This window comes from Anas acuta, chromosome 1, assembly GCF_963932015.1.
Source record: "Anas acuta chromosome 1, bAnaAcu1.1, whole genome shotgun sequence".
NCBI lineage: Eukaryota > Metazoa > Chordata > Aves > Anseriformes > Anatidae > Anas > Anas acuta.
Genome location: NC_088979.1, coordinates 202227482 through 202254604, shown reverse-complemented (window position 1 = coordinate 202254604; position 27123 = coordinate 202227482). Strand labels below are relative to the sequence as shown.

The following is a 27123-nucleotide window of genomic DNA, read 5'->3' as shown; positions in this document are numbered from 1 at the left end:
GCGTCCCTGACATCACCGCCGATCACTTGCAGGCTTTGATGAGAATCTTCTCATTTCCCCTTTATAGGCTCTTTGGCTCTTCTTTGACTTTCTTTTTCCTTCCCAAACCCAACTGCTCTGCTGCTAATGGATGCCTGCGAGCAGGGAATAAAACCCTCCAACCGCTGCTGAGTTTTTTTTGATGTTCAGCCCCGAGAAGAATGTGCAGGGAAGATGGGGACCCTCCGGGCTCTACGCCTGGGGTCGAACACATGAGGGGCAGAGTTTAAAAGGGGGTAGGGGATGGCTTGAGTTAGCAGCCAGACGCCTGGCTGCGAGCCGCGATAATCACCTCCTTGCTGGCACGGGGCTCGCACGGCCTGTGTGGCGTGGGTGAATGCCTGCCAGACTTTCTGGCCGCCTTCTGAATTTTCTTTTTCCTTTATTTCGTAGCTTTTAGCTTAGAGGAAGAGATCTCCGTGCTGTTGTCGGGAGGCACGAGCGCACGTGTGTGCAAACGCACACGTACAGTGGAATGAGCCCCCCCCTTCTCTGCAAAATAATGATTTTGCAGCCAATTAGGTCAGCGATAGCTGTTAAATCCCTTCCGAGTGTCACTGTTTTCCTAGTGTGAAACCTTTCTGAGTCTTTTACCTGCCCCAAGCCCGTAGCACGGATCCCTGGGGGCTGTGCCTGGCGTTTGTTAGCTCGGCGATTTCTCCAGCCTGCCTCTTCTATCTCTGAGTTCCTTCTCCTCTAATGGGACCTGGCAAAGGCTGAGGATGGGGATTGAGCCTGCAGTGATAATTGGCTGCTTACATACCCAGTGGCCTACAGACCTGACCCTGATGGTGCTGAGAAATCAAGGTCGAAGAAAAGACCTGACAAAGACGTCAGGTTTGTTTAGCACAGTGATGAGATCAAGGGGCTTCTTGTGGGCACGGGCACCCAACGGGGATGGGGAAAGGAGGAAAAGCTGAGGCAGAGCCCAAACATTGCTCCCTGCCAGCGAGAACTTGGTGCATTCCCTATGGGAAATCAGAAAGGGTCCTGCTGTGGGGGCATCTGGGCTGCCCTGGGCAGAGCCCTGTCATACAGGCACCCGCATCTCTTGACCTTCAGTCCTTTCCGTGTGTCCTTCCCATCTTCTGGCTGTCCTAAAGGGAATGTCTCACCCTAATCCCATTGACATCTTGTCCCTTAACCTCCTGGGTAAGACACACCAGTGACTGCTTTCCAGTAGAGACCCGGAGGAGCTCAAGGCCCCCAGGAGGAACACGAGTGAGCCCTTTCCTCCAGGCAACCAGAGCGGGTGGGAGGCTTGGTGCTGGCCTTAAGTCCCCAACCTCCATCTGCATTAAGGCTGTGGAGTGTGTTGCTGTCATCACCAGACCCATTCAGACCACAAACCAACCTCAAATCCTCCCCTCTGCATTGCCCAGCCCAATGGTCAATGCCCGGCCCCACGTAGGCTGAGCAGTCTCATGGGATTTGAGCATCCCTGAGCACCCTCCACACCCTTTGCTGTCACAGAGAGCCCCCTAAATCCTCTCAGCCTCATGTCCCCTGTCTTTCCAGGGTTATGGAAGATTATTTTCCAGGTCCTCATGTCCCCCGTCGTTCCAGAATAAGGTTTCTTTCTTGTCATATGGTGTTGTCATATGGCTGGGTAGATAGGGAAAGGACAAAGATAAAAATCTGTATATCAATGCTGCCCTTTTTAGGCTTTCCAGACCCTCTGTCATTCCCTCTCTTCCTTTCCCTTTGCCTTTCTAACACAGAAGATGATTCAGGCTCAGTTTCTTGGCTGAAAGGTTGAGACAGAAGGAACGAGCTCGTGGACTGTGTGCCAGGGAACAGTGGGAATGGGTCTTGATACCATCACTTCTCCAGGGCTTGTTATTTCCTTTTGGGTGTTTTTTTTTTTTTTTTTTTTCTTTTCTTTCTTTTTTTTTTTTTTTTCCCCTCAACTATCAAACTACACAACTACAAATCAGGGAAGCCAGGGACTGTGATCTTCCTGCTTTACTCAGGATGGGATGGAGGTCGTGATGTGGAGCACAAAGCAAATTAGCTAAAACTCGGTTTCTTCTAGAGAAGGGCACTGTAATGTTTGGGTTGCTGTGGAACTGAAGATTTTCTGAAACTGCAAGGGAACACGGTGAAGATAGCAAGGGAGAGAAGTAATGTGGATGCAACTCTGAAACACATGCTCATGGGTTTTCCTGAATATCCAGAGGGACTCAACAGTCCTATGGATAGCTAGATTATCCTGAATTGTGATCGTACTAATGGAAAGGATTAGAAACCTTCTCCAGCTGGTTTTCAGCCCAATCTTTAGGAATTGGCTTGAGACCAACAAAGACAGAAACCTACAGTTTTGAGCACTTTCTTCCATAGCACTGGTTTCCTATCAGGGGTAGACCAGGGCTGTGTATCAGGTCCGTTCTCATCATCCCAGTTATTGATGCTCCTCCGTGACACCTTGTTATGAGATGTGGCTGGAATCGTACGGTCGCGTATTTGCGCAGGACAGATTTCAATATCAGATACAGATCATCAAGAAGAGAAATAGCCTGTGTTGTGTTGTGCGTTCTGCAGTAATATATTGCCCCATGGGATATTAGCAATAAGAACCATAATAGCATCTGACTAGCATTTGAGTGAGTCAGTCTGGTAGGCTCTTGTGTGTTTTTTTATTTCTCTTTTGCACATCATCATCACAAATTCTGCCCTCTGTGCCACCATTTTCAGCCGGCTAGATTTGTCCAGTCAACAACAGTAATACACTGATAGTGCCAGAGAAAAACGAGCAGGCTCTGGATTGCTCTTCTGCAGTTCTCTTGTGTCGATGGGACCAAAAAAAAAAAAGCAGTTAAACTGCTTTATCCTTAAAGTGGGGAGGCAGGGGGAAAGTTTATTTTGTGATGACAGTGGTTGTTGTCTGAAAAATGTAACGAGAATGCTTTTCTCCAAGGATTGTCCTACAGTCTAAATGGAAGGAGGAAAAACACTCATGTTCCCTGCCTGCTTTTGTTTTCCTGCAGATCCGTGTGGATGGCACCACCAAGAACACGCTGGAGTACGAGATCGTGCAGGTGGTGGACACCGGCCCTGTATTACGGGATATGGCCTTCTCAGTGGATCACGAACACCTCTATATCATGTCCGAGAAGCAGGTAAGAAACCCTGTCAGACCACGCTGTTGGGAAATTTTTTTGGCTTGGCCATGCAACGGATGGCAGAATTTGGCCTGAAATTCTCAGAGTGAAAACAACTCCTACAAAAGAGCCTTGTGCTGTATTAAAAATCTAATGATTGTGCTTAGAAACCATTGCATTTATACACTGATGGAGATTATTGAGGGGCTGGGGCACGGACCATGGGGGGAAGAAAATACCCCTAAGTGTTGCCTTATGCGGTCCACGTCCTGCTGGCTACATGACGAGGAGCTGCTGTCGCATCTGCTGCGTGCCACGTTGCTCTCCACCCCCATTCAAACTGCGGCTGCATCTGCCACCGACATGGATAGGGTGGGTAAATGCAACGCTGAATCATTTGGCTCCAAACGGAGTATTTGGAGAAGCTGGAGCTTCTCTGAGACGCGGTGATCTGGAGTGTGGGACACTGCCTGCTGGGGTGCAGGCCAATTTTATTGTGACATTCCTGCTGTGTTATTAGTGTTTGTATTATTGAAAATATTAGCAGCCAGAGACTGGGGAAGAGCCAGTCTGGGTGTTCAACATGGAATTGTGGCTGGTTTCAGCAGAGTGATTGACCTTAAGGAGGTTTGCTCTTTGAGTTGGGAGAACTAGTTTTGCATGAAGAAATTAATTATTTTGCAATTAGCCTTGTGGACATGCAGGGACTTATTGTAACTGGTTAATTTGTGCGTGCTTGTGAGGATCTTTAGGATCCCTAGGTAAAAAATGGAGACAAGAGGGAATGTGGTAGGGTGATGTGGGTGCCCTACTGCATGGCTTCAGCGCCCAGTCCAAGCGTGGTGTGTTCACCCATGTGTTAGAGTTCAGTGATTCATTGAGTAAGTATTACTCTCCTGACCTTGCACCATGTAAATGGCACCAAACTGAAGAAAAAAAAAACACAAAAAACAAACAAGCAAACAAAAAAACAACTTGAAATGCTTCCTATGAACTGCCTGAAGTGTCTGTGTTTAGGAGGCCACATTCCAGCAGTGTTCCAGCAGGCCATGGTATCCTCTCCACTCTTCCACTATTATGTTTGTCCACCCACTAATTCCTGCCTCATAAGAAGCAGGAGTGAGTGATTGTCCCCTCTTCACCTGTCTCGATTTTACAGACCTTCCTCACATCCTCTTCAGGTGGCTGGAGTAGTCTGGAGTTGATCATTTCCAAGCTATTTATGATGGTCGTTTCTTCTGATTGAAATTTTTCATTTTTCATTTTAAATGTTTTGTCTCTGTGAGGGCTCCCGTGTTTCTAGCCCTCACTCCGAGCTGTGAGCATCTGTACCTCAAATATTACGTGGGGAGTGGAGCCACTCTGCCCATTCATCTTCATAAGCGAGGTTGTGAGATGGTGATAACCCAGGAGCAAGGAGGTGGCGACAGAGCTGGGATTTCTTTTCTGGGAAGGATGGGATGTCTTCTGCAGTGCCAAAGTGAAATCAGTCCCAGTTTTACCACTGTTCACTCACTTCCTACTCCCCCTTTCCTTAAAGAAATGAAATTTGGGACAAGAAAAGTAACTTGTTTTTCCTCCAGAAACTTCCAAGAATGTATTCTTGCTGATATTTTAACTACCTGCTCTTCCCTGACCACTATAACATGAGCAGATTCATTTTGATGATTGGGACCCCACAGAGGTTGTTCATGGAACCCCACGGAAAATTCAGTCCCGATTTCATTGTCATTTATTAGACCACGTCCACCCACCCATCTTTGAAACCCAAAGGTTAGTGAAAAGGGCACGGAGAAGGTGCGGGGGTTGAAGACATGATGGAGAGTGGCATGGAAGAGGCTGGCCTTGGGGAGGATGTGTTGGCTCCATTGTACAAGCCTTGTAGTATGGTCCTTTTCATAAATGGACGATGCCCTGAGTTACCAAAACTTTTCAATGCCCACAGAAATCCCTAAATATTGCAAGGTCTGTGGAGGTGAGGACAGGAGGGTGAAAGCTTGACCTGACCTTCCAAAGGCAGGCATAGCCCAAGGTTTCTCCAACCTCAATCTTCAGGGCTCAACCTTGCCCGTGCCCTAGAGATACCAGCAGTTCTGTTGGATGTTCAACTACTTCATCAAAAATAGTTTTCCTGGGCTCGGCTTCATCACTCGTCAACCCTCAGTGGGAATGGGAACCCCAGTGACAAACCAATTTCTTCATCTTGTCCCAGATGGTTTTCGTCCACCACAGCCCTGTGGTCCACCCCTGCAGGCCCCCTGAATGCCGAGCACTACCTGAGACATGCCCTGCTCTCAGGAGCAGGAGGCAGCAGCTTGTCACCAGCAGAAGGGCTCTGCCATATATAATAAATACATAATTTACAGGGAAAGAGATCAAATGAAGCAGAGGAGAAGGTTTGTCACCAAACCTACAAGCAGGATGGGGTTTCCCACTGACCGGGAGGTCTTGTTTGGTGACAGCAGGGAAGGAGCTGCTCTGGGGTTTTAATTCCCTGCTTATCTCTCTGAATGTCACTTGTCCCTCCATCGACGTGTTCCCTGGGGGCTTGGGGATATGGGTACGTTGGAGGCTTGGGCTGTTTCTTTCTTTTTCTTTCTTTCTGGTGTGCAGACAGCAGAGAGCCTGGTGCCTCACACGCTGATGTGAGGGGATGAGGAGCAGATGGGGAATGCTGGAGGAGCAGGGGAAGGAAATCCTCAGTGTCTCTGCATCTCCTCTGCTCCCCATCACACACGCACATTTCCTTAGGTCCCTCTTCCTCCTCTCACCTCTCTCTGACCTTCTTTCTCCTACCAAGATAGAAGCCTGAACCTACAAGCTCCCTGGAGCTCTCTGCAGGGTTTGAAATCCCTTTTTCAGCCCTCTCCTGCTCTCTCTGCCTCTCTCCAATCCCTATCCCTCTTTTTGGCCCTGTCCTCTCATTTTCAGGCTTTTCTGTTACTCCTCCACTCCTGGCACCCCTTTTCCTTTGCTCTCTTCTCTTCCAGCTGTCCCCACACCGCAGGACGATCAGCTCTCCTTGCCTCTTAAATTCTGAAGTGTTGGTATTTACACACAACCTCTGCATGTCAGGAGGGGCAGGATGTTATTTTATATTGTGGCACTGGACTAGTTTTTGGAAAATTACCCCTAAGTACCTCCATTTCAGCATGTCAAGCTCCTGGGTCTCTCCCAGCACTGGGTTTCGCAGAGCTGATGCAGCACCTGGAAGCAACTCCAAGATATGAGAAACTTCGCTCTTCCCTTTGATATCGGGGGATCAAAGGGAAGAGCTAGAGAAAACGAACTTAAAGGCTGAAAAAAACAGAAGGCAAACAGCAAGAGGCCCCAACTTTATTTTATTAAAATTCCAAGGCTTTGAGCTGTCTCCTCCTTTTGGTTTAACTAATGGTTAGAGAAGACTCTGCAAATGGTTTATGAGTAACCCTGTCTTTTACTCAATGAAGGAGATTTGCTGTCCCTGTCTGTGCAGGCAGTTTGGTTTTGTGCAGGTGAGTGGAAAGTTGTGCTTCTTCCCTGTAAACTGGCAGAAAGGCATCCAGGATCTGAGAATAACCCATATCTGTGCTATCATGCCCCCAAAAATGAAAATATATCAAAGGTGAGACTGGGAGGGCCATGCGTAGCAGAATCAGATAGGTACTGTGGGGGTCTCTTTTAAACGCTGCCAATGAAATATCAAATAAATATGTACTTCAACTAAAGCATGGCAGAAAAAGCATTTGGTAAAAATTAAGTAACGGTATCACAAATCATGTTGACAGGCTCTTTTTGGCCTTTCTCTGTCTGTTTCTCATTAAAACGGGGGAAGCTTTTACCTATTTGTCTCCTGAGATTTATTCTTCTTCCCTTTGCCTCTGAGTCACTATCTGCAACAGAATTATTGTGTGCAAATTAGCTGCAAAGGAAGAGGTGGTGACTGCTTGGTTTACTTCTGATTTCGTGACCACTGATTAAAATCTTGTCTGCTGCTTGTGTTATCATATCAATTAGTTAAAGCAATCATTAATAACTTTACCTAATTATAGCTTAATTTCTTCAAATGTGGTCTTTGCACAAGATTTCAATTAGCATTAACTCCTCGGCTTGGAGTGGCTGTTTCCAGGGGATTGTCAGCCTGAGCCTGTCCTCACAAACACTGGCTCAAGATCACAAGTTTTAAAAATAACTCAAGAGTTTTTCCTTTTAATTTGCATTTGTTTGTTTGCGAGCCATAAGGTTGCATGCGGACCATGTTTTTCATCATTGGTCCAAGACACCGGAAAAGACGGGAATTATCGTGTTTGAAAACGCCATGCTGAGATTGCCTAATAAATCTGACTTTTTGACCCGGGGATTTAAAAGAGACACCCATAAGCTGTCATAAATATTGGCATTGCTGTTGCAGATGTCTATCATTAACTCTGTTGCCTTGAAGGTTTTGGGGGCAGTGTCTGCTGTCTTGCAGAAGGGGCTGCTGTGCGTGGAAGGTGATCGCTCTGTGCACGTTCACTCTTTGGAGATGCTCAGGTCTTCTGCAGGACTTTACTCTTCAACTTCTGAAAGCTAGGAGGGAAGGATATTGGCAGTATGGTCTCTGTGTTGGAGTAATTGGCTGCTCCTGGCCAAGCTGACGTGCTAGGTAAGATCAGGGTCATCAGAGCTTCTAAGAGGCCCAAATAAAATGCAGAAATAAACTCTCTTTATGAAGATGCGTCATGTTTGGCTCTCTCTACATCCTCAAAAGAATGAGGCTCTGAACTGACCATTTCATTGCCCTGATACCCTGCTTTGGGGCATTCCTGGACAAAACACGTAGGGAAGAGAAGTTCCTAGAGTTCAGTCAATCTCTAACAAGCGGTGAGTGTAATCCCAGCTGGCGGTGGAGGCAACTTTTGTTCTCTGACTCTTCTTGCCTGCCCTTAAAATACCACTCATCACCCTCAGCAATATTGGAGGCTGAACTCCGCTCTCCCTTGCATTAGCTTTCACCCAATTAAGGGCCTGTTAAATAAGGTCAGATGCCCTCTGAGAAATGACTGCATGGTTGGAAAAACCCGCATGGATGCTCAGCTGAGGATGGAAAAGACACTGTGTGAGAGCCCGTATATGCCAGCCAAGAATGATAAAAGCAATTTGGCCCACTGGCAAAACTGCAGTACACTGTGCTGCCGACTCCCTCGGAATAATTCTTTATCAGCATAATGCATATTATGGCAAAAAGTCAGAGTTTAGCTTGATTTTAACTCATTTGGGTATCCTAGGAGCAAGCAGCTGTAAGAGTAGGGACGCGCTACACCTCCTTCTGGGTTTGTTGTGTGCTCCAGGAGGGATGTATGTAACAGAAAAATGGGGTGATTGGGTGAGGAGCCAGTTCAAGATCTTGGAAATGCCCCAGATGAGCCATCTATGGCGGAATAAGATATTCCACCAGGGTCTCTCCATCCCGTGAAATGCACGGGCATCTGAGATTGCGTCTCCCACCGTCCCTCAGTCTTGGGACCTATGTTTGGTCTTGGTGGTGGCATTATTTATGCCTAAACTCTACACTTACTTTCTCTTATATGTTTCTTCCATTTGGGGGCAGAATTATGGCTTTCACTTTGCCATCTGTGGAGCTGAATTTGGCTTGAGCTTCAGCAATGTCTAATGTCAGCGTTCATCTCTCAGCGTGACAGAGACTTCCCCATGCCAAGCTGCTCCCTCCGTGGGCTGCTCAAGGAGGCAGCACAGGAGCTGGAGGATGCATAGAGGCATTTGGAGGTGCTGTGTTCGTATAAAGGATGGGGTGGTTAAGTTTTGGGACTTTGGAGGTGCTGTGTTCCTGGTGTGGTTAAGCTTTGGGACTAATCTGCCTCAAGGTATCCCTGTGGTGAGCACAATTGTAGGGTTTTTTTGGGGGTTGTGGTGTGAGGAATGAGATGGGTTGGTTGGACTGAGCAGCAGCCAGGCCTTCCTCCTCCTCCTCTCCCCTGTTTATTAGTGGGAACATTCATCCTTCATCCTTCTAATTCAGTGTCTCTCATCTGGGGCTCTGCTTTCAAAAAGCACCAGCTCTCCTCCTTTGTACAAAAAGCAAAAAAAAAAAAAAATCATAAAAAAATTGAATGAGTAAGACTGGAGGAAAGGTAGAGCAATGCCCTTAAATACAAAAAGCATCTGTAGAGTCATTCCCTAGGTGAGAAGTGGCAGGGACTATTGATCCTCATGGGTAGGCGATGGGTGGGAAGTAGGGCAGATGCCTCCCCTGGGGCCCGGGGTCATCTGGGCACTATCGATTGCGGTGTTGTTCCTCCGTGGTGTGGCCTCGGTGAGCCAAACACAGTCTGCTGAGCAGAGGAATACTCTTATTTTCAAAAAATAAAATAAAAAAAAAATCCACTCCCATCACTCTGAGCCCTGGCAGACTGTTAGGCTGTGGTTTCAGCTGGGAATAGGTTAGAGTATTAAGGGCAGCTCAAGGAATTTAGCTGGAAATCTGAAAATCTCCATCCCCTCCTCCCCCAGCCCCTGACCCTGTAACAGACCCAGAAGAAGGGGAGAAGAAAAGAGGAAACCGAAGAAGCTGGTGATTATATGTGAAGCCTGGCAGCTCTGTAATCCTGGACTCCATTAAACATCTGTCTCCTCCAATCTCAGTGACAGCCAGGTCTCCTCCTCTCCGCTGCCACACTCAGACCTTACATTTGCAGGTCACTTGAAAGCACCAGCGGTTAATCAGCCCCTGCTTTGGTATTCCAGTCCAGCCCAGCCTGGGCACCAGTGCTCCCAGGGAGGGAGGATCCGGGCAGGACAGAGACCCTGCCTCAGGAAATCCTCACTACTAGCACTTTCATGCCTCTTGGGCTTAAGCTTTTAATTTTAATTTTTAAGCTTTTTTTCTAGTACTGTTTTCTAGTATTTATTTTGTGTGTGATACTCCCGAACTCCTAAGCCTGCTCCTTGTTAATGGGGATTAATAACCATTTTGTTGTCAGACCCAGAGAGAACTTTTAAAAGTGCCCCAGAATTTTTCGCTGCCTTTTGCCTGCTTTGCCTTGGGCCTTTCTTGCTTTATTTCCCCGCTAAATCCCTCTCATCACTTTATACTGCATGATATAGCCATTATCATCATAGATGAGTGGAGTAGGACCAGGAAAATGAAGCCATTCCACAACCTGCCCTTGAAAGGCGAGCTGGCTTTTATGCTCATTTCTGTCATAAAAAGAACTTTGATGTCATGCTGTATTTTCCAGTTGTGTTTGGCTACAAGTGTACTCAACTGCCCTGAAAATGATTTTCGTGTAGTATCTCCTAACAGGATGATGATGTAATGGGAGTCTCTGAAATCTATTTTTTGGTGTATTATTATTATTACTATTATTATTATTATTACTATTATTATTATTATTACTATTCTTATTTGACAACCCAGGAAGACACCCAGCACTGTAACGAGGTTGTGTCCATATGACAAACAGGGCAATCCTGGGGTTTTCATGTGGTTAAGCAGTTTTGAGGGGGCAGTAAATCAATGCAAAGGGTTGCGTGGATCGATCAGTAGGTGGCTGCCTGCCCATTCAGTGGGTGTTGTTTGTGGACGGGACAATTTCTCTGCCAAGTTATCCACATGACATTGAGTCAGGTTAATGTTGGGGCTCTTTGAGATAATGGTCTTTTAAACTCTTAGCCCTGCTGTATCATCTCAATCCCAGCACTGCTCATGGCTTTCTGTCTACCTGGAAATCCTCTCCTTTAATTCATCTGATGAAGGGATTCTTCTTTTCCTATAGTCCTGAACTCCTATGTGCAATACTACTCTTGTACCCCTTCTCCAAGAGCCTAGGTCCACGGGGGACTATGGTGTACCCATGAGCTTGTAAAGCATGTTGGGTTTCTTGAGAATGAAAGGCAATGTTCATTCACACTCTCTGCTCCCATGGCATCATTTGGGAAGCTTTCTGTGGAAGGAACCTTCCAGGCACTTCTGAAATTCACTTGTTGGTAGTTTCTGCCCCAGAAAGCACAGTTTCCTTCCATCATCACAGTAGGGACATGTTTTGATGGAGTATTAACTCCAGGTTGATTCACACTACTCCTGTTTTTCTGCCTGAATTCACAGAGTACTGGCACAAAGGAGGCAGGCAGACATTTGCACCAGCCTTATCTCCATCAGGACTAGGTATCCTTATCTCCCAACACCTGTACTAATAAATGCAGTAAATCAGAGTCACGCCAAAACCAAATGTCACAGTGTGACCTGTGCTGGTAGAGCTCAGCTCTTTCTCTCCCCAAAGGGGTTAGCCCCATCCAGACTGAATAGGAAAGGAACCCAAGCCATTCCTGGGCAGTGTTTGGGGGACAGAGTTTTGGACAGCCAAATCCATGCAAGAAACCATGAAGAACTTGACAGTGTCTCTGACCTCTCTGGCTGTAGGAGGTGTTTTGCTTCTGGCCATCCCGAAGCCTTTAAACCTGTTGTATTTTAGGTTGAGCTTGAAGTGCCATCAATTAGAGGGGTCCTCTTTTGGCTTCTTCATGAAATAAACTCATCTGCCAGCCAGTGAATGGAAATGATGTACGTAACTCCCTGATTGCTATTTTTGCATTCCCTGTAATTGTTTCTGAAAACAATTATGTGTTTCTGACATTTAGGCAGGGCTCTTCAGGCAGCTGCTACTGCAAACACTGAGCACTTTGAGCCTCCCCGTGTGCTGTGGTTGGGCTGAACTGCTTCATGCTCGGCTACAGTCGGCTCCGAGCAAAATGCTGGTAAGGGACAGGACGTCTTTCACCCACAGGATGCAGCATGGAAATGAGCCAGGAGAGATTTGGAAAGCCTTCGGTCTCCAGAACAGATGGGGAGATGGGTTTCTTTTCCTTCTGGAGGAAGCTCTGCCTTTTATAAACAGCCCTCTCAGGCTCTCCCTGGCTTAAAATTATCTCCCAACCACTGTGTCCATCACCAGCCAATGGAGGGGTGAAAAAGGAGGTAACAGAGCTCACGGCACAGCTTTGAGCAACTCATGGGATGTGGCCTGCTGGTCCTCACCTGGGACCACCCTTGCTTTCATTGTGGCTTCACTTGACACCCTTAAAACCTCAGGGGATTTGGCAACTGGATCAGAATCAGAAACTAGTGTGATGGAAGACTCTTTTTGCTCTCTGTGAGGTGCCTGAGGTGTCAGGCATTGGGACGGGTTGCCCAGGGAGGTGGTGGAGTCCCCATCCCTGGGGGTGTTCAAGGAGAGGTTGGACGTGGTGCTTAGGGACATGGGTTAGAGGGTGACATTGGTGGTAAGGGATGGTTGGACCAGATGATCTTGGAGGCCTCTTCCAACCTTAATGATTCAATGATTCTACAATTCTAAAGGAAACCCATCTCCTGGCACCCCAACAGACCAACAAAAGGTTGTGGGTTCGTGCATCTGTGCTATAATCCACTTCCAGGTGGCCATTTTCTTCACCATTTCCGTCTTTTTTTTCCTCTTTAAGAGCATTATCAACCCCCAAGACTTTCACCTCAGGCCATTAACTGGCAGGTTGGTCATTATGAACCACTTGGCAGTGACTGATGACGGGGGGGCTCTTTTGCTACGGCAAATGTGGAACTGATTGTCTGGGTGACCCCGTTTGACCTCAGGAATTCTGCATTTAACCTGGCTTTAGACATAATAAACTCCAGTAATTAGCAGAGAAATTCACCAGTGACATGTCTAATTGATTGGAAATGCCAGTCCCCCGTGAGACGTGAAGCTGCACCGAGCTGGGGGGAGCCACCTGACATGCGGGGGGTCATTGGGATGCTGTCAGGAGGCAGGAAAATGCCGGGAAGGAATGCAAAGCATGCTGTAGGTTTGTTTTTCTTTCCAGCTGAGCGTGCTGTGGGTTTGCTTTTCTTTCCAGCTAATGGACTTGGTGAGCATGCTATCCATCACTAATTACTTACCCCTTTACTCAGCACTTTCCCAAGGTTGAGCTCACACCTTTGGGAAAACACACCCAACGTCTGCACAGTCCATCTTAACCATGGGCTGGCGAAGAGAAAAACACCTTCTGCAATCCCCAGCCCCAAAATCCAGTTGTTTGTGCCCTACTGAGGAGGCAGGTATGGGCCCTATTTGGGGGAACGTGGTCTTTTTCAGTATGGATTTGTGATATCCCTTCCCAGCCTTGCATTTGTGCTTCTAAACTGATGACAGCTGGAAAATATAATAATAATAACAATAATAACAATAATAACAATAATAACAATAATAACAATAATAACAATAATAACAATAATAATAATAATAATAATAATAATAATAATAATAATAATAATAATAATATGATGATGATGATTATGATGATGATGATGATGATGATGATGATGATGATGATGATGATGATGATGATGATGATGTTTTGTTTGTTTGTTTGTTTGTCCTTGTGTACTAAGAAGTCTAGAAGAGGCTGGGAATATCAGCAGTGATGTTCTCTCAACCAGCCAGTGGTGGTGCCCAAAAAAGTACAGGTGTAGACACTGTGTCGTTGACCAGAAAGACTTTATTTTTTTTGCTTTTTATTTTTTTAGTGTGTCAATGGGGGGACTCTGGCTTTGCAACCTGATGGTGGCTCCTGCTGCTGTTCAGCACCCAGGATTTCACTCAACTCTGTGCTCGAGCTCTGTTGGTGTCCTTGGGGTGCATCACCCCCTTCCCAGCAAAGGGAGGGTCAGAAACCCATCCAGGGCTTTGGGGACATTTTCCTACCCCGGATCAATAAATTAAGAAGGCAGAAGAAATACAGTGACAACACCATATGCACTGAAGCATCCTGCGGAGATCGTGGAGTCTCAAAACAAACATTAGATGTGCAAACAGTGCATCAGCATCCCTCTGTGAGGGTAGCTAGCTGCAGATCCATTTATCGCCTTCTATCATTTGTTTTCATTAATTTTCATAGCTAAACAGATAAAAGTGCTCAGGGCAAATATTGCAGGCTCTCCCTGCTCCCACACAAGCCTTCCTTTTCTCTCTCCTAGCCTTTCTTTTTAGGCTGACAATCAATCAAGCTACTACTAATTGTGGCACAAAGTTTATATAACCAACTAATCGCACTGACTCCTTGCCCCTGTCTTCCCTGGGGATGTGCTCAGGCAGATTTAGGTTGTTGTACCTCCTACCTGGAGGAACAGCAGAGAGCTGGTCCTGGTACAAAATGACCTTTTGAATTCCAAAATATCCTCATTTGATATATGCAGATGACTTAGTGTACGTCTGTGTTTGCTTCTTCACCCAACTATTTAAGGGAAGGAAGGACAAATCATACCTGATAAATAATTGTAGTTTTGAATAGTGTTTTTCTTATATAAAGGCACTATTTTCAGGTTTTAGCATAACCATTTTCCCTTAGATCCTAGAAAAATAGCCAGCTGCTCTACTGTGCTGATGAAAATTTCTTTCCCAGCTCGATGAGGTCCCTGGAAATACCTGTTGTATTTCAATGGGATTTTTTTTTTTTCCTTATATTTTTTCCTTTCTGTCACTGCCTCTCAAAAATATGACTTTTTGTTGTTGTTGTTTCTCCACTGGAAAGCGGCCTTGAATTTACTGCCAAATTTGCGGGGAAAAATATTTGTTCTGGCTCTGTGATTTGCTCTTAGGCTGGGGTGCTGCTCTTTCTCCTGTTGGCTGTGACAGTGGTCAAGTGAAACTCAGACCTGACGTAGAATTTTGTTGTCTCCTTAGTGTTTTCTTAGATTTCTTAAGAGGCCACAGGCTTTTCCTGACTTCCCTTTTTTTTTTTTTTTTTTTTTTGGTGCAGATGGGGAGTGGATGAGTTGCCCTAGTGGCAGAAATCCCATTACATCTTTCCTCTGTCGTACCACAGGTCTGTGGTGGGGTGCTGTGGGTGACTGGGAAGATGATGCACAAACTCTTGTGATTACAGCTTCTGGCTGTAGCCTCTCCTAGGGATGTGCACTGCAGAAAACTTATAGGACATCATACACAAAAGCTGGACCTACTGGTGGATCCAGCACGTTTGTGGATCTGCTGTACTGTCCATGCCAGATCACAGAGCAAGAGAAAAGCCGTGTCACATAGATATTACCCACCACTGAGTTACATCCCTCCCTCTCCAACTTCAAAGAGGAAACACCATTGTGCTAGTATAAGAAAGTCACCACCTGCACGAGCTAGATTTCTGCAAACCTCAAAGCACGGAAGGCAGAAAATAGGGAATCAGATTTATATATATATTTTTTTTTTTTTTCTTTCCTAGCTGTAATAGTTGGCAAATCATAAGCACATAAGCCTAGCAGTTGTGTGATGAACTCTCATGTACACATCTATTCCTACTTGTATCGGACCTCAAAGGATGTTACAAAACACGAACTTTGTTCTGTGACCCCTCTGTGTGGTGGGTGTCTTCTGAAGTTGCTGACAACTTTGGATGCTCCAGTATAAACTTAGATATATATCATATACATATACATATACATATATATATGTATACATATATATGAAAATCACCTTCTGTGCCTGGGAGGCTTGTCTGGGATGGAAGGCAGCATGTGTTTGGCAAAGCACAGCACCATTACACTAATGCATCTGCAAATACTCCGGGCTGGGCTGGTGAGGGGCTGTTTGGCTAATGGACAGCCTGGGCTAATAGAATTAGCCTCGTGTTCACAGCCTGAGCGGGGAGGAGGGGAGCTGTCCCTTTCAGTCTTCCTCATCCCCTGACATCTTATTCCCCCACGACAGCCCAGGAAGGGAAGCAGGAAATGGGGAGCCTTAATATAGAGGAAAAAATGTGCTGGTGTTTTCTGTCCCCATGAACAAGAGGGGGAAAACGAGGAGCTGGGTGGCGATGCCTTCATCTGGGTGAGACGTGTGAGCACAGGCTGCAGGAGGACTGCCCTGCTGTCATGCTTCACAAACCACCCTTCCCTCAATCGGGACAAGGTCAGAAACGTGTTTGTCACTTGAGCTCCAGACAGCAAACGATGCTGATTTAATTAACCCAGCGAGCCCTGCTGGCCTCGTCTCCGAGGGCTCGGGACATCACAGAGTGTGGGTGAACGGAGGCAGGGGGAAGAGAGAGGGGGGAAGAGGGCAAAGACGTGTGGCCATTGAACCATCAGGAGCCATCTCAAAGCACTTTGCTTCTCGCAGCCAAAAAGCTCCTTATAATTAGTCTTGATGTGATTTACATTTACTTTAAGGCATCTGCATAATGGGCTGTAATGCACAGGAAATGTAGTCATGAGCTCCTGAAAGCTTATGGGGACTGGCAATTCCCATGGAGCAGGAAATATCCCTTTCACTGCAACTGGATGTGAGCCTGGCCATACAGGGAATGTTCATGGGGTAATGTGCCAGAAATCCTCCTACCGATCTCTTTGATCTGTCAGCTGTATTTATGAAGCGCCCATCAGCGTGGTCTCTAGGCTTGCCTTTCCCTTTCCTCCTTTGCAATGGGTGAATTGGGATCTTGGGCTTGTTTCTTAGGCAGAAAGGAGACAGTTCTTCCCCACAAACAGAATATTTTCATCCCTAGCAGAGCAAAAGGCAGATGGATGCTGCTTTGCTGTCAATAACCAGGTGTTGCTGAAAGCTGGGCTGCCTCTGCCCAGGGGTGGCAGATCTGCTGCCCGAGAGCTCAGCCCGACTTGCAGAAAGTCACCTTGGCCAAGGCCCTGTGAAATTTTAATGCTCCCCACCAAATATTGACTCTCCGAGGGCGTCTGAGTAAGCCTTTCTCGGAGAAGTCGATATTTGTCTGATGTTTCACCGGATAATGTTGCTTTTCTCTGGATTTCCATTGGGCTCTGCTGGCTTCTACCAAATTCATCGCACAGTATCTGGAGCAAGATAAAAACCTGTGATTAGAAGGAAGTTTTCCCTTCGGAGGACTGTTGAATATTGTCTACTTTTCCCTGCCTTATTGAGTTTTTATTTCTGGGTGCACCCCGCTCAGCTCAGCATTGTGAGCCCCATACTGGGTGCAACCACTTCCAGCCCCGAGCAATCCTTTTCCAGCTGGGTCTCCATGACTCTGCCGAGGAACTTGGGTGCTCAGGTACCACCAGTGGCAAACAAAATGCAGCAGAAACATCACAATAAATGCAAAACCACCAGAATTTTGCAGGACGAGTGTTGTTCCTCTTCCCACTGGAGATTATGGCAGAACAATCTTGACACTGCACCAGGAGCTGACTCGAGCAGCTCTGGTCTGTCCTGCTAGGTAAAGAAGCTCCAGGTTAGATTTTAGGTAGGGCTGTGTCCATCTATTGCTCGTAGAAGACACAGAAGTACTTGCCTTGCTGTCCTCAAGCTAATCAGTTAAATCCTGCAGCAAAGACTCCTCTCCACCCCTGTGGTATGATAATTCTGCCATCCTGGGCAATTTGGCATCTGTCCTGTACAGGTCTGAGTTGTAGAAGAATCCCAGTGGGGTGAAAGTAAATATATTACCTTTCAGGTAGCAAAAACAACGCTGCAGGTTAGCTTCTGCAAGTTTACCATCCATGTGGGACTCAGTCTAAGTTGACTGTGCCTCCTAAAGAAAAATAATCCTGCAAACAGTGTAGCACTGAACAATTAAAGCACTTGTTCCTGGCTGCGGTTGAAATTCATTATATTTCTGTTAACAAGACAAGCAGGGCAGATATCAAAGTAAATAATAGAAAGAGCTAATTTGTATTTCTGTTTGTGCTTGGAGGAGTAAGAAACTAAATCCAGGTGTACTAAAAGAGAAAGAAGCCTTTAATTTCACTGGCAGCTTGGGCGTCTGATAGCTGTGGGAGTCTGGACTTAAAAATAAATGCAAAAGAATTGTTTTCGGTAGTAAACAGCACAGGGCTTGTGGATGCATCCACACTGCTGCTTTAAATGTACTCAGATCAGGAGCGAATCTCTGCAACACATCTCCCAGTTATCTCTACTTGCCAGCTTTTATCCTCATCTCAGAATAACTCAGCCTGCGTGACCCCAGCTCCTCTCGAACAGATCAAACCAGCAGATCGGATCCAAGACTATAGACAGTGCTAATACGTGGCCAGTCCAGGGGGCTTTTAGACTGGGTACAGCTTGTGGTAACCCTTCTGAAATGTGCACACTGGGTCTGGAGGTCCTTTATATCTATAGATCTGCCCCTGCTGTGCCTCCTTGTGCGTGTACACGTGGCCTCCTGCTCTGGGTGTAATGGTGAGAAGCGATGCTCTGGGCTGTCTGAGACGTGCCCTTTGGGCACAGCTTGCTGATCCCTCCTGGATCCTCACCCACCTTGTCCAACCTGGATGCTTGGACTGCTGGGTGATGCCTTCAGAAATCAGTGGTATAAAGCCAGCCATACCTTGGACTGTGATTTTTGGGGTGGTCACCTCAGCAGTGGATACCCACCACCCATGCAGGGTAGAATAGGACAGCCTGGGCTGTCAGCCCGGCTGCTCAATATTTATCTGGCCTGGACAGATGCTCGTAAGAGCGGTGTCGTATTTAAAAGGTGTCTCCACTTAACTGGAGGTCAGAGTCCACACTCTGCTTGAGTGGTGGCACCGTTTCATAAAAAAGCTTTTTCATTAATTAAAGTCCCTTAACCTTGCATCGTGCTCAGGGTTTGGTAGAGAAGCATCATTTTTTTCCTTTTTTTTTTTTTTTTCTTTTTTCTGATCAATATATATTACCATATTTGCTAGAAAGAAGCTTCCACCCCCTCACTTAATTAGCAGATGAAAATAATTGTGTGCATTTGAAAGCGTTTTGTGCTTCTAATACCCATTAACTAGATCAGAGTTGCAATTTCCCTGTTCTTAGGGACTTTTGTCCATATGAGTTACCCAAAGGGACATAAAGCATTGTTTGGTCTCATTCAAATGACATTTCAATAAATGCCAGGGGAAAACGATGATTCTGTTCTGCCTTTCTTTTTCTTTTAAAGTTGACGGGGATGAACTAAAGAGAAATGCCCTAGCCCATGGATCTGGAGTTTGAGGGCTGAGATTTCTACATAGTCTTCGTGTGATTTTTCACAAGTCACTGGGGGCCACGTTACGGCTCTTTGCAGCAGGGTCTGGCATTTATTTTTATGTAGCACCCTGGGCCACTCTTTCTGATGAGCTTTCCAGGCACAACAGGGTTATTAATTCATCCACGATATTAATGGGAGTGGGCAGGAGGGGAACTGCTTTGTCTCAAAACCCTTCCCCCCCTTCCAACTTTCAACACTTTGGGGGGCCTGTGGGGGTTGTGGGCACTCAGCATCTGGGGGGACAACCTCGCAGGGGGACTGAAACACCAGCAAAACTTTCTCCTTTCCTTCTGCTGGGCCGGAGTTAATATCCTTTTTTTCAATCCCTTTGCGCTGACAAACTAAAAATTAATTGCCTAGTGTATGTGAGAGGTGAATGAGCAGGTGCCCAGAAAAGCATGACACAATTATTGATCGATTTTGCTTTAATTAAGTGCACCATAGAGCTGGGATTGGTTTGGCTCCGTGCTTGATGCCAGGAACATCACTGAGAGGACGTGAAAGGATGGCTGCTGCCAAGGGACGATGGAAGTTACGCAAGGAATATAGAAAGCTGCTTTAATGCTGGGTTCCTTTGAGGAAGCTGGGGCAATAGCCAATAACCAGAAAACCGGTGGGGCAAAGCTGCAAACACACCGGGGGTGTCCCTCAAGCACTTAGCTCTTAGAAGGGAGATCTTTAGTCGATGGGGAGCGAGCATGACGGACCAGCAGCTGTGAATCGCCTGCCAAAAGGGCAGCAGGCAGCATTTTTCAGCCTCTGCCTGATTCTGTCACCATCCAAACCACCCAAAAGGGAGCAATTTTGGGGAGGTCCATGCTTCTGAGTCCTGCTCCCTGCTGCTCTACCCATTTTCTAAGACAAGTTGGGTAAGATGGTTAACCCTGGCATGCCTCAGCTTCTGTGGTGAGCTGAAATAACCTCTCCCAATAACAAACAGTGTTAAACAATCTTCTGCAAACCACGTCACGGTGGTTCCTGTCCTCACTCAGCAGAGCATGAGCCACCGGGACCAACCTCCCCAAAATGATCTCTCTGCTATATATATACGATAAGGGACGTGTCCACATCAAAACACCCCTGCAAGCCAAGAAGCTTAGAAGCCCAGAAGTGTATATCTAAAACACAGTGACTGCTTTTGTGCTGAATTTCAGCAAAAGAATATCTGGTACTGGGAAGGGTTTGCAAAAACGGAGTTGCAGAGAACCTCTTCTGATCCTTACCCATAGGAGGATGACCTGTTGTACCCTGGAGCTGTACTTCTATGCATTAAGCTCTTCTTATATGTAGGATGAAGATCATACAGAAATTAAATTCAAGAACTAAAGATTTAGAAACAGTGAGGGATGGACCTCAAGTTTGATTATTAATTGAAGAAAAACAAAATGTAGATTATTTTCTTACATGCATGAACATGACCGAAACCTCAAAGGTGATGTCCAAGTCTTGCAGTAGGAAGTTTCATCATAGCCTATGAAAGCAATAATGAAGAACCACAGGAGAACAGTAAAAGATGCAAAACAGCATCAGTCCATTGGAGCTTTTGGCATATCCAGCACGGTGTTGCTACCAATATCAGCATGATGCGACTGAAAACCTTTAAGCATCATTAGGGTTGGGGTTTATACAGGAAACTGCACTAAGAAATTAAAAGTATCTAGGAGTCTTCATTGAAACTAAGCATATAGACACCTTACAGGACAGTTGCAATCACATCACTGCATTTTCTGTGGTGGTGGCCAAGTCTAGCCCAGCATCCGAGTGCCTCAAGGTACAGAAGTGCTCATCTGGCAGAGATCAGCTCCAGATTAGTTAAGATGAAAGTGAATATCCGCCTGCATCGTCTAAAGCAAACTATACCAAACTATACTATCTCTTTATACATGTCTGAAAAGGTACTGGATTTCTGCACTGCTCCTTTATTTTTTATGGCACTCTGCTTATTTCTGTGGTGCGTGTAAACTTGCAGTCTGCTCATAAAAAAATAAGATCACAGCATGGCCTCCTTCATATCTGCATATATATATACAGACACACAGCGTTTCTCCCAGCATGCTGAATGAATAAATTCTGGAGTAATTTTTCATTGTTCCCTTTATAAGCTTCAAGGAAAAAAGCCTCAAAAGCTAATAAATAATTTATTCCAATGAAATTGCTGCGTACTATGCTGCATGCTGGACCTGTGCTAGCTCAGGCAGCACATGGGATCCTGGATATCTCTTGTATATGGTGTTATTTCTGCTTTTCTTTTGGGGAATCCACAAAATCTCCATGTGTGTGCATGTACATGAGCATGTATAGGTGAAGGTGAGAGACAGGATAAAACAGTTTCTTTCAATCTGTGCATGTTTTCTACATGTATGTGCAAATAGGTCTTGCCCTCTGATTTAGATATGCAGGTTCCCTTTATTCCTTTATATATTCCCTATATTTCTATGTATAGGGAATATATCTATATATTTATATATATAGATATACACATCTATATATTTCTATTCCCTATATATTCTCTATATTCTTTTATATATTTATTATAATAAATATCTATTTATTATTCAAAGCAAATGTGGGGTTCATTTTACTTCTTCAGAATAAGACACATCACTTGTAGTCCATAATGTTCCTGGGGAGCTTTTCTTTTTATCCTGAAAAAACATTTATAATAAGTCAGATGAACTTATCCTCTTTATATATACAGATGCAGACAGTGTAAACATGTGGTTTTTATGTGGTTGACCATAATAATATGGTTTTCTGTGTCTGCGTAATTCCCAGATTATAGTCTTGCTTACTCTGCACATATAGGTGAGAGCATGTACATGTGTAGGTCCAACCACAGGACGCATAACTATATTGACGTTATGTTACACAAGGTGATGAGGCACTAGGAAAAAGCAGAAGGAAAGGAAAAAAAGATGAATCTGTGTCTCTCTTGAGGGTGTATCTTATTAGAAGTACCAAAATAATGATGTTCAGGGCTGTCTTCCCAGCCTGTTGTAAATGTTGAGGATCTAAGGTTAGCTGTGTGCTGTGTGTTGCACAGTTTAAGCTGTAAGGCTCTGATCCACATGGACATAGATAAAGGTGGTTCTCTGCCCTCTTTGTAAAGCCTTATCCAAGGCTGTTGCAATATCAAAGAATCTAGAATGGCTTGGGTTGGAAGGGACCTTAAAGATCATCTAACTCCAACCCCCCTGCCCTAGGCAGGGACACCACCACTAGATCAGCTTGGCCAAGTCCCCATCCAACCTGACTTTGAACATCTCCAGGAATGGGGCACCCACAACCTCTCAGAGCAACCCTTGCCAGTGCCTCAGCACCCTTACAGTGAAAAATTTCCTCCTCATGTCTAATCTAAATCTGTCCTCTTTTAGTTTAAGCCCATTCCCCAGTATTCCCCAAATATTCCCCATTATTGGTATTTGCACCCTGGTGAAGTTTCTGCCTTGTGCTGGGTCTTGGATCGTGGAAATGGTCCCATGTCCTCCGTGGGATGACTCTCAGGGGCACGATTTACCCACAGGAGCAGGAGATGTGGTGCAAATATAAATGCATGCACGACCAGGGTGCTGCTCTAGGCCTTAAGAAACAGGGCTTTGCTCCTGACCCCCAAGGTAATTAATTGCTATTTCTGCTCTTTGTTATGCTGATTTGAAGAGATCAATGAATTTCATCTCCAATGCCTCGGAGCTCCTTTCTCCCTGCACTTTCTGCCACTCTTGTCCACTCAGATTGGACCAAAATGTCTTTTGCTACTCGTCTGCAGCAGGGCTCAGCACAGTGGGGCTCTTCTCTCAGCAAGGGACTCTTGCAATATAAATAAAATAGCACAGATAAACGATTGCTTTGCCACTGGGCTTGTTCAACGGCTGAAACTTAAATGAAACAACCCACAAATTCATGCAGAGGCGCATGTAAAACAGCAAGTTGGGAAGAGCAAAGCCGGAGCTCTTCCCTCGCTAATTCCAGCAGCTGGTTTGCATTGGTAAAGACAGACTAAAGCCCGAGGAAGGAGCCTGGGATGTGACATCCCTGCACGATTAGGTCTTAGGGAGATGAGGCTATAGCTAGGGGAAAGGAAAAAGCGGGGAATAAGCAGGGCTCTGAGTCACTGTTGCTCTAGATTATTGCTGCCGGTTGCTCAGGCACGCTCTGTATGATTACCATTTCCAAGTGAGCCTGGATCTGTATTTCCCTTAATGTGCCACGGCTGCTTCTCCTGACCTCTTTCACGCCGCCTATTACCTCAGCTCCGCTTCCCCTCCTTTCTGATCGAATTACTAAAGCACACAGTGGAGTCTCTTGGCTCAACAAAATTTAATGACGGTGACAACAGAGGAGGATAATAAAGATAAATCAGCTGCTCCCAGGAAGGGAAGATGAAGTAACAGCAGAGTGAGTTAGAAGGCTACACCATGGAGTGACCCTAGCAAGTGCATCGTCCCAGTCATCCCTTTCATCTCAATGTCTGTGTTTCTTCTTCTTTTCAGGGGATTTGACAGGGAAGAGTAGAGAGGAGCAGGGACCGAGACACTAGAGACCTGGGCCATGTTTCTGCCTCAGGCACACGCTCGCTGGGGATCGTGGGCACATCTCTCCAGCTCTTTTACATCTCCTCCCCCAGGCTGTAGGCTGGGAACAGAGCAGAAGTCTTTCACCGGGCAGGCTGTAAAGGACTTCAGCTGTGGGGTTTTGATCTCAGCTGCAGCCCTGTGCACTAATGTGAGCCACACAGTTAGTAGAGGGAAATGGAAGCTTTGCTGTTTGTAAAGGAGCACCAGCGAGAGCATCTTCTTTCTTGATGTCTATAAATCCCTGGGCTCCTCAAATCATGCTAATCCATCTTTTTTCAATTAGCCATTCTTGTGGAGGCCAATGGAGGCAGGCTTATGTCTGTGTTTAACTAGGGAACCGTGCATGGCAGGAGAGCTGTGAGAGGATGAGGGTTACAACTTGCCTTCCTCAACAGCCAAGGGTGGATGAGGGATCTGGAGCATCAGTGAACTGCACTCAGAGCGTGGGAGGCACAAGAGGGATCTGTCCTCCCAGGCATGGAAGGGGAGAAGAGGTAGTAATCAAACTGGATCCGAGCTTTACACCTCACCCAAAGCTCCTCAAATGGACAAACTAGCTCCTGGGTCTGCAATACCCACGCCTACTTCTTCCACCTCCCTCCTGGAGACAAGCAGAGACACGGCCTCAGATGACTGTGCCTATTGCAATTGCTTTCCTGACATTTGCCATGTTTCCAGTTGTAGAGCATTTGCTGTTTAATGATAATGCCTAGAAAAAAAAACAAACAAACACCCTTCTAATTGCAATCACATTCCTCGCCTCTCCCCTCCCACCAGGTTGTTAAATTGTTAAATGTTTGCTGCATTGATCTCAACAGCTGAGCACGAAACAGTGAGCTGTAGTTGAGACCTCCTGCGAGCTCGATAAACTTAATGGACATCCTCGAGAACTTTAACTGGGAAGATTTAGCTCCCGAGGAAGAAGGAAGCAAACACCCGGAGCAGCTTTGTCTGCCTGTTGTACCTCATTTTGCCAGAAACAGCTGCTCATGCTGGGATTAGCTCAGAGGCTTGTACCGAGCAGAGGCTGACTCACAAGAACAAAATCAGGAGATCATTACATCTCCGTGCAGGCTCCAAGTGCTTCGGGCTGCACGGGGAGCGAGGAAAATTAAGCAGAGTCAGAGCCCAATTTGCAGAAATGCTGTGAAACTTTTGTGTGTGACAGATGAGTGGGAGAAGGGAGAGCCTCGGCTCTGCAGGATGAGTGCTGCAGGTCTTGGGACAGAGCTCCAGGCTGCAGGATGGAGGAGATAGATGGTGGCTGAGAGCACAGAGGTAGCTTGTCACAACATCTGTCTCACTGTTGTGCCTTCCCTTAACAGAAACAGTTTGATTAGGGTTCATACAAGACAGACAAATGAGAATTGATTATTTTACAAAGACCCTAATTGCTCAGAAATTTGACATTCCTGCAGAGTGGCATTGCTGCTCTGGGTAGCTATCTCCATGTCCTATCCAGGGAGGTGGCAGAGTCTTCACCCTCATGTACATTTCCCTTCTAAAGGTAACCCCTGGGTTAGTTTAGAGGCATTACCTTGGCTGGAAAATTTTGTGGATGGGGTTAGGAAGCTGTTTTGGGCTAATTGTAAGAGATTGTGAAACTTGTGAATGGAGAGCCCGTGCAGAATGAAGATAGCATCTGATGAGTGCTCTCCATCCTTGGCTGATCGTTGCCGCGAATAAGGCAATGATCCAACAGGACAATTTAATACGGTATGGATTTTCCGAGGACATTTTAACAAAAGAGCAGTTACTGATTTAGCAACCAAACGTGGCTTCATAAAGATGTATTTTCTAATGGTGAGGGAAGGAGAGAGGAGAAGGTTGCTTGGACGGTCCTTCACTATGAAGTTGTGTTTGTAACTCAGGGCCTCCTCTCTACTCATCCTGGTCAGAGGAAAGCTGGTGGATGGAAGGAGCTCTGCAGCTGCTCCTGGAAGGGCAGAGCAGCCCACAGGGCATCACCAGACAGGCTCTCACCCCCAGTTTAATGCTGACGTGAACTCAGGGTCACCTTTCTCTGTGTTTCTGTCTTTCAGGCTAGGACTTCCTCCCCCCTTCAGCCCTGTAACATAATAAACACTGACCCGAAATGATCAGTAAGCCCATTCCTCCATGGGTAAGTCATCACTGCCTGGAACAGAGCAGTCTGCACTTCCATCATCTGCTGATGGCTGCTGCAAAGTCTTTTGTTTTCTTTTATTTTTTTTCTTTGCACTGCTCACAAAATAACTAGCGTCATGAGTCATGGATCAATACCCAAACTACAAAGCACCAAGGACCATAAGAAATCCTCACTAAGGTCCAGACCTAGACTTGCTGCATCGGGGTGTGGATCCACTCAGCCTGTCCGAAGATGGTATTAATAAGCCATCCAAAAATACCTGGTGCCTTTTGCTGGAGTGTGACTGCAACAGATTGGAGACAGCTTGAAATGCAGACACCTGCAAGGTGCCTTGCTCACAGCACTGATGTGTGGGACAGCCAAGTGATGGACACGGAGCTCAGCTGAAATGGCAGGAGCGGGTTCAGCAGTGCACAGTGACATTGCATGTTGGTGTGCTGTAATTAATGCTGATAAAGTGCACTATATCCTTCAAAATTGGCTGATGACCTGTGTTTAACCACTCAGCCTCACCAGCTGTGGTTTACAGGAATGGTACATACATGCTGGCACTCTCTCTTTCTTCTCCAGTGGGGAGAGGGATGAAAGTTCGTGTTTCCCCTTTGTTAGGTCACAAAGTGTTATTTTGGGCATCTTCCAGAACCAATTCATTACTTGTCATCTTGCAGAGTGAGGGTAACGTAATGCTCTGCCACGTGCTGTATTGATCCCTCGACTTGATTAGTTGGTGTATCGAATACCCTTGCTTTTCTAATCTAATTAATGCAAGATAAATACTCTGTGCTGGGGCCCAGAGTCACGTTCTAAGGGTAATCAGGGAGTAGGACTGATTAAAACCAGAAGGCTTCTGGGATAATTTATGGACTACTTGACACTGTTGGCAGGTTAGGCTACTTTGGAGGGCTCCGTGTGGTCTCGGCCTTGAAATTGCCTCTTTGGAGGGCTCCACATCCAGATCCGTCCTCATCCCTCAGTTTGATGGCTCTGGGTTTGAGGGGGTCTGGACTCCTAGGTGAGACACCGGCTTGGGGCTCAGGATAGCTGCTTTCACTTCCCACCAGTAGTGGGGAAGACTGTGCCAGAAAGGCAGAAAAAGACATTTATTTTATGACCTTGAGAAAATCACCAATTCTCCTTTAGATTAGTTCTCAATCCATAAAATGAGCATGAAACCACTTTGCCTTATTTATTTGGTTGCGTTTTCTCTTGGGCTGGCACAGTTTGATGAAGCTGTACAGTGCCAGGCACATGAGGACTTGCTCTTGTTCAGGAACGGGTATGCAGATACAACTAGATAACT

The 27123-nt window shown here is 46.0% G+C and overlaps 1 protein-coding gene and 1 long non-coding RNA gene across 5 annotated transcripts in view; both read left to right on the top strand.

The window, feature by feature from the left end:
- Window positions 1–27123, top strand: part of PLXNA4 (plexin A4) — a 405534-nt gene that overhangs the window by 194050 nt on the left and 184361 nt on the right. For all 4 annotated transcript variants that reach the window (XM_068670106.1, XM_068670107.1, XM_068670108.1 and 1 more), the window contains exon 4: window positions 3027–3158. In XM_068670106.1, the coding sequence (XP_068526207.1) occupies window positions 3027–3158 (132 nt within the window). The remainder of the gene's footprint in view (window positions 1–3026; window positions 3159–27123) is intronic.
- LOC137849938 (uncharacterized) lies at window positions 23629–26163 on the top strand. The gene is made up of 3 exons (XR_011092187.1): window positions 23629–25202; window positions 25738–25817; window positions 25935–26163. It is a non-coding gene; the product is annotated as an uncharacterized lncRNA (long non-coding RNA).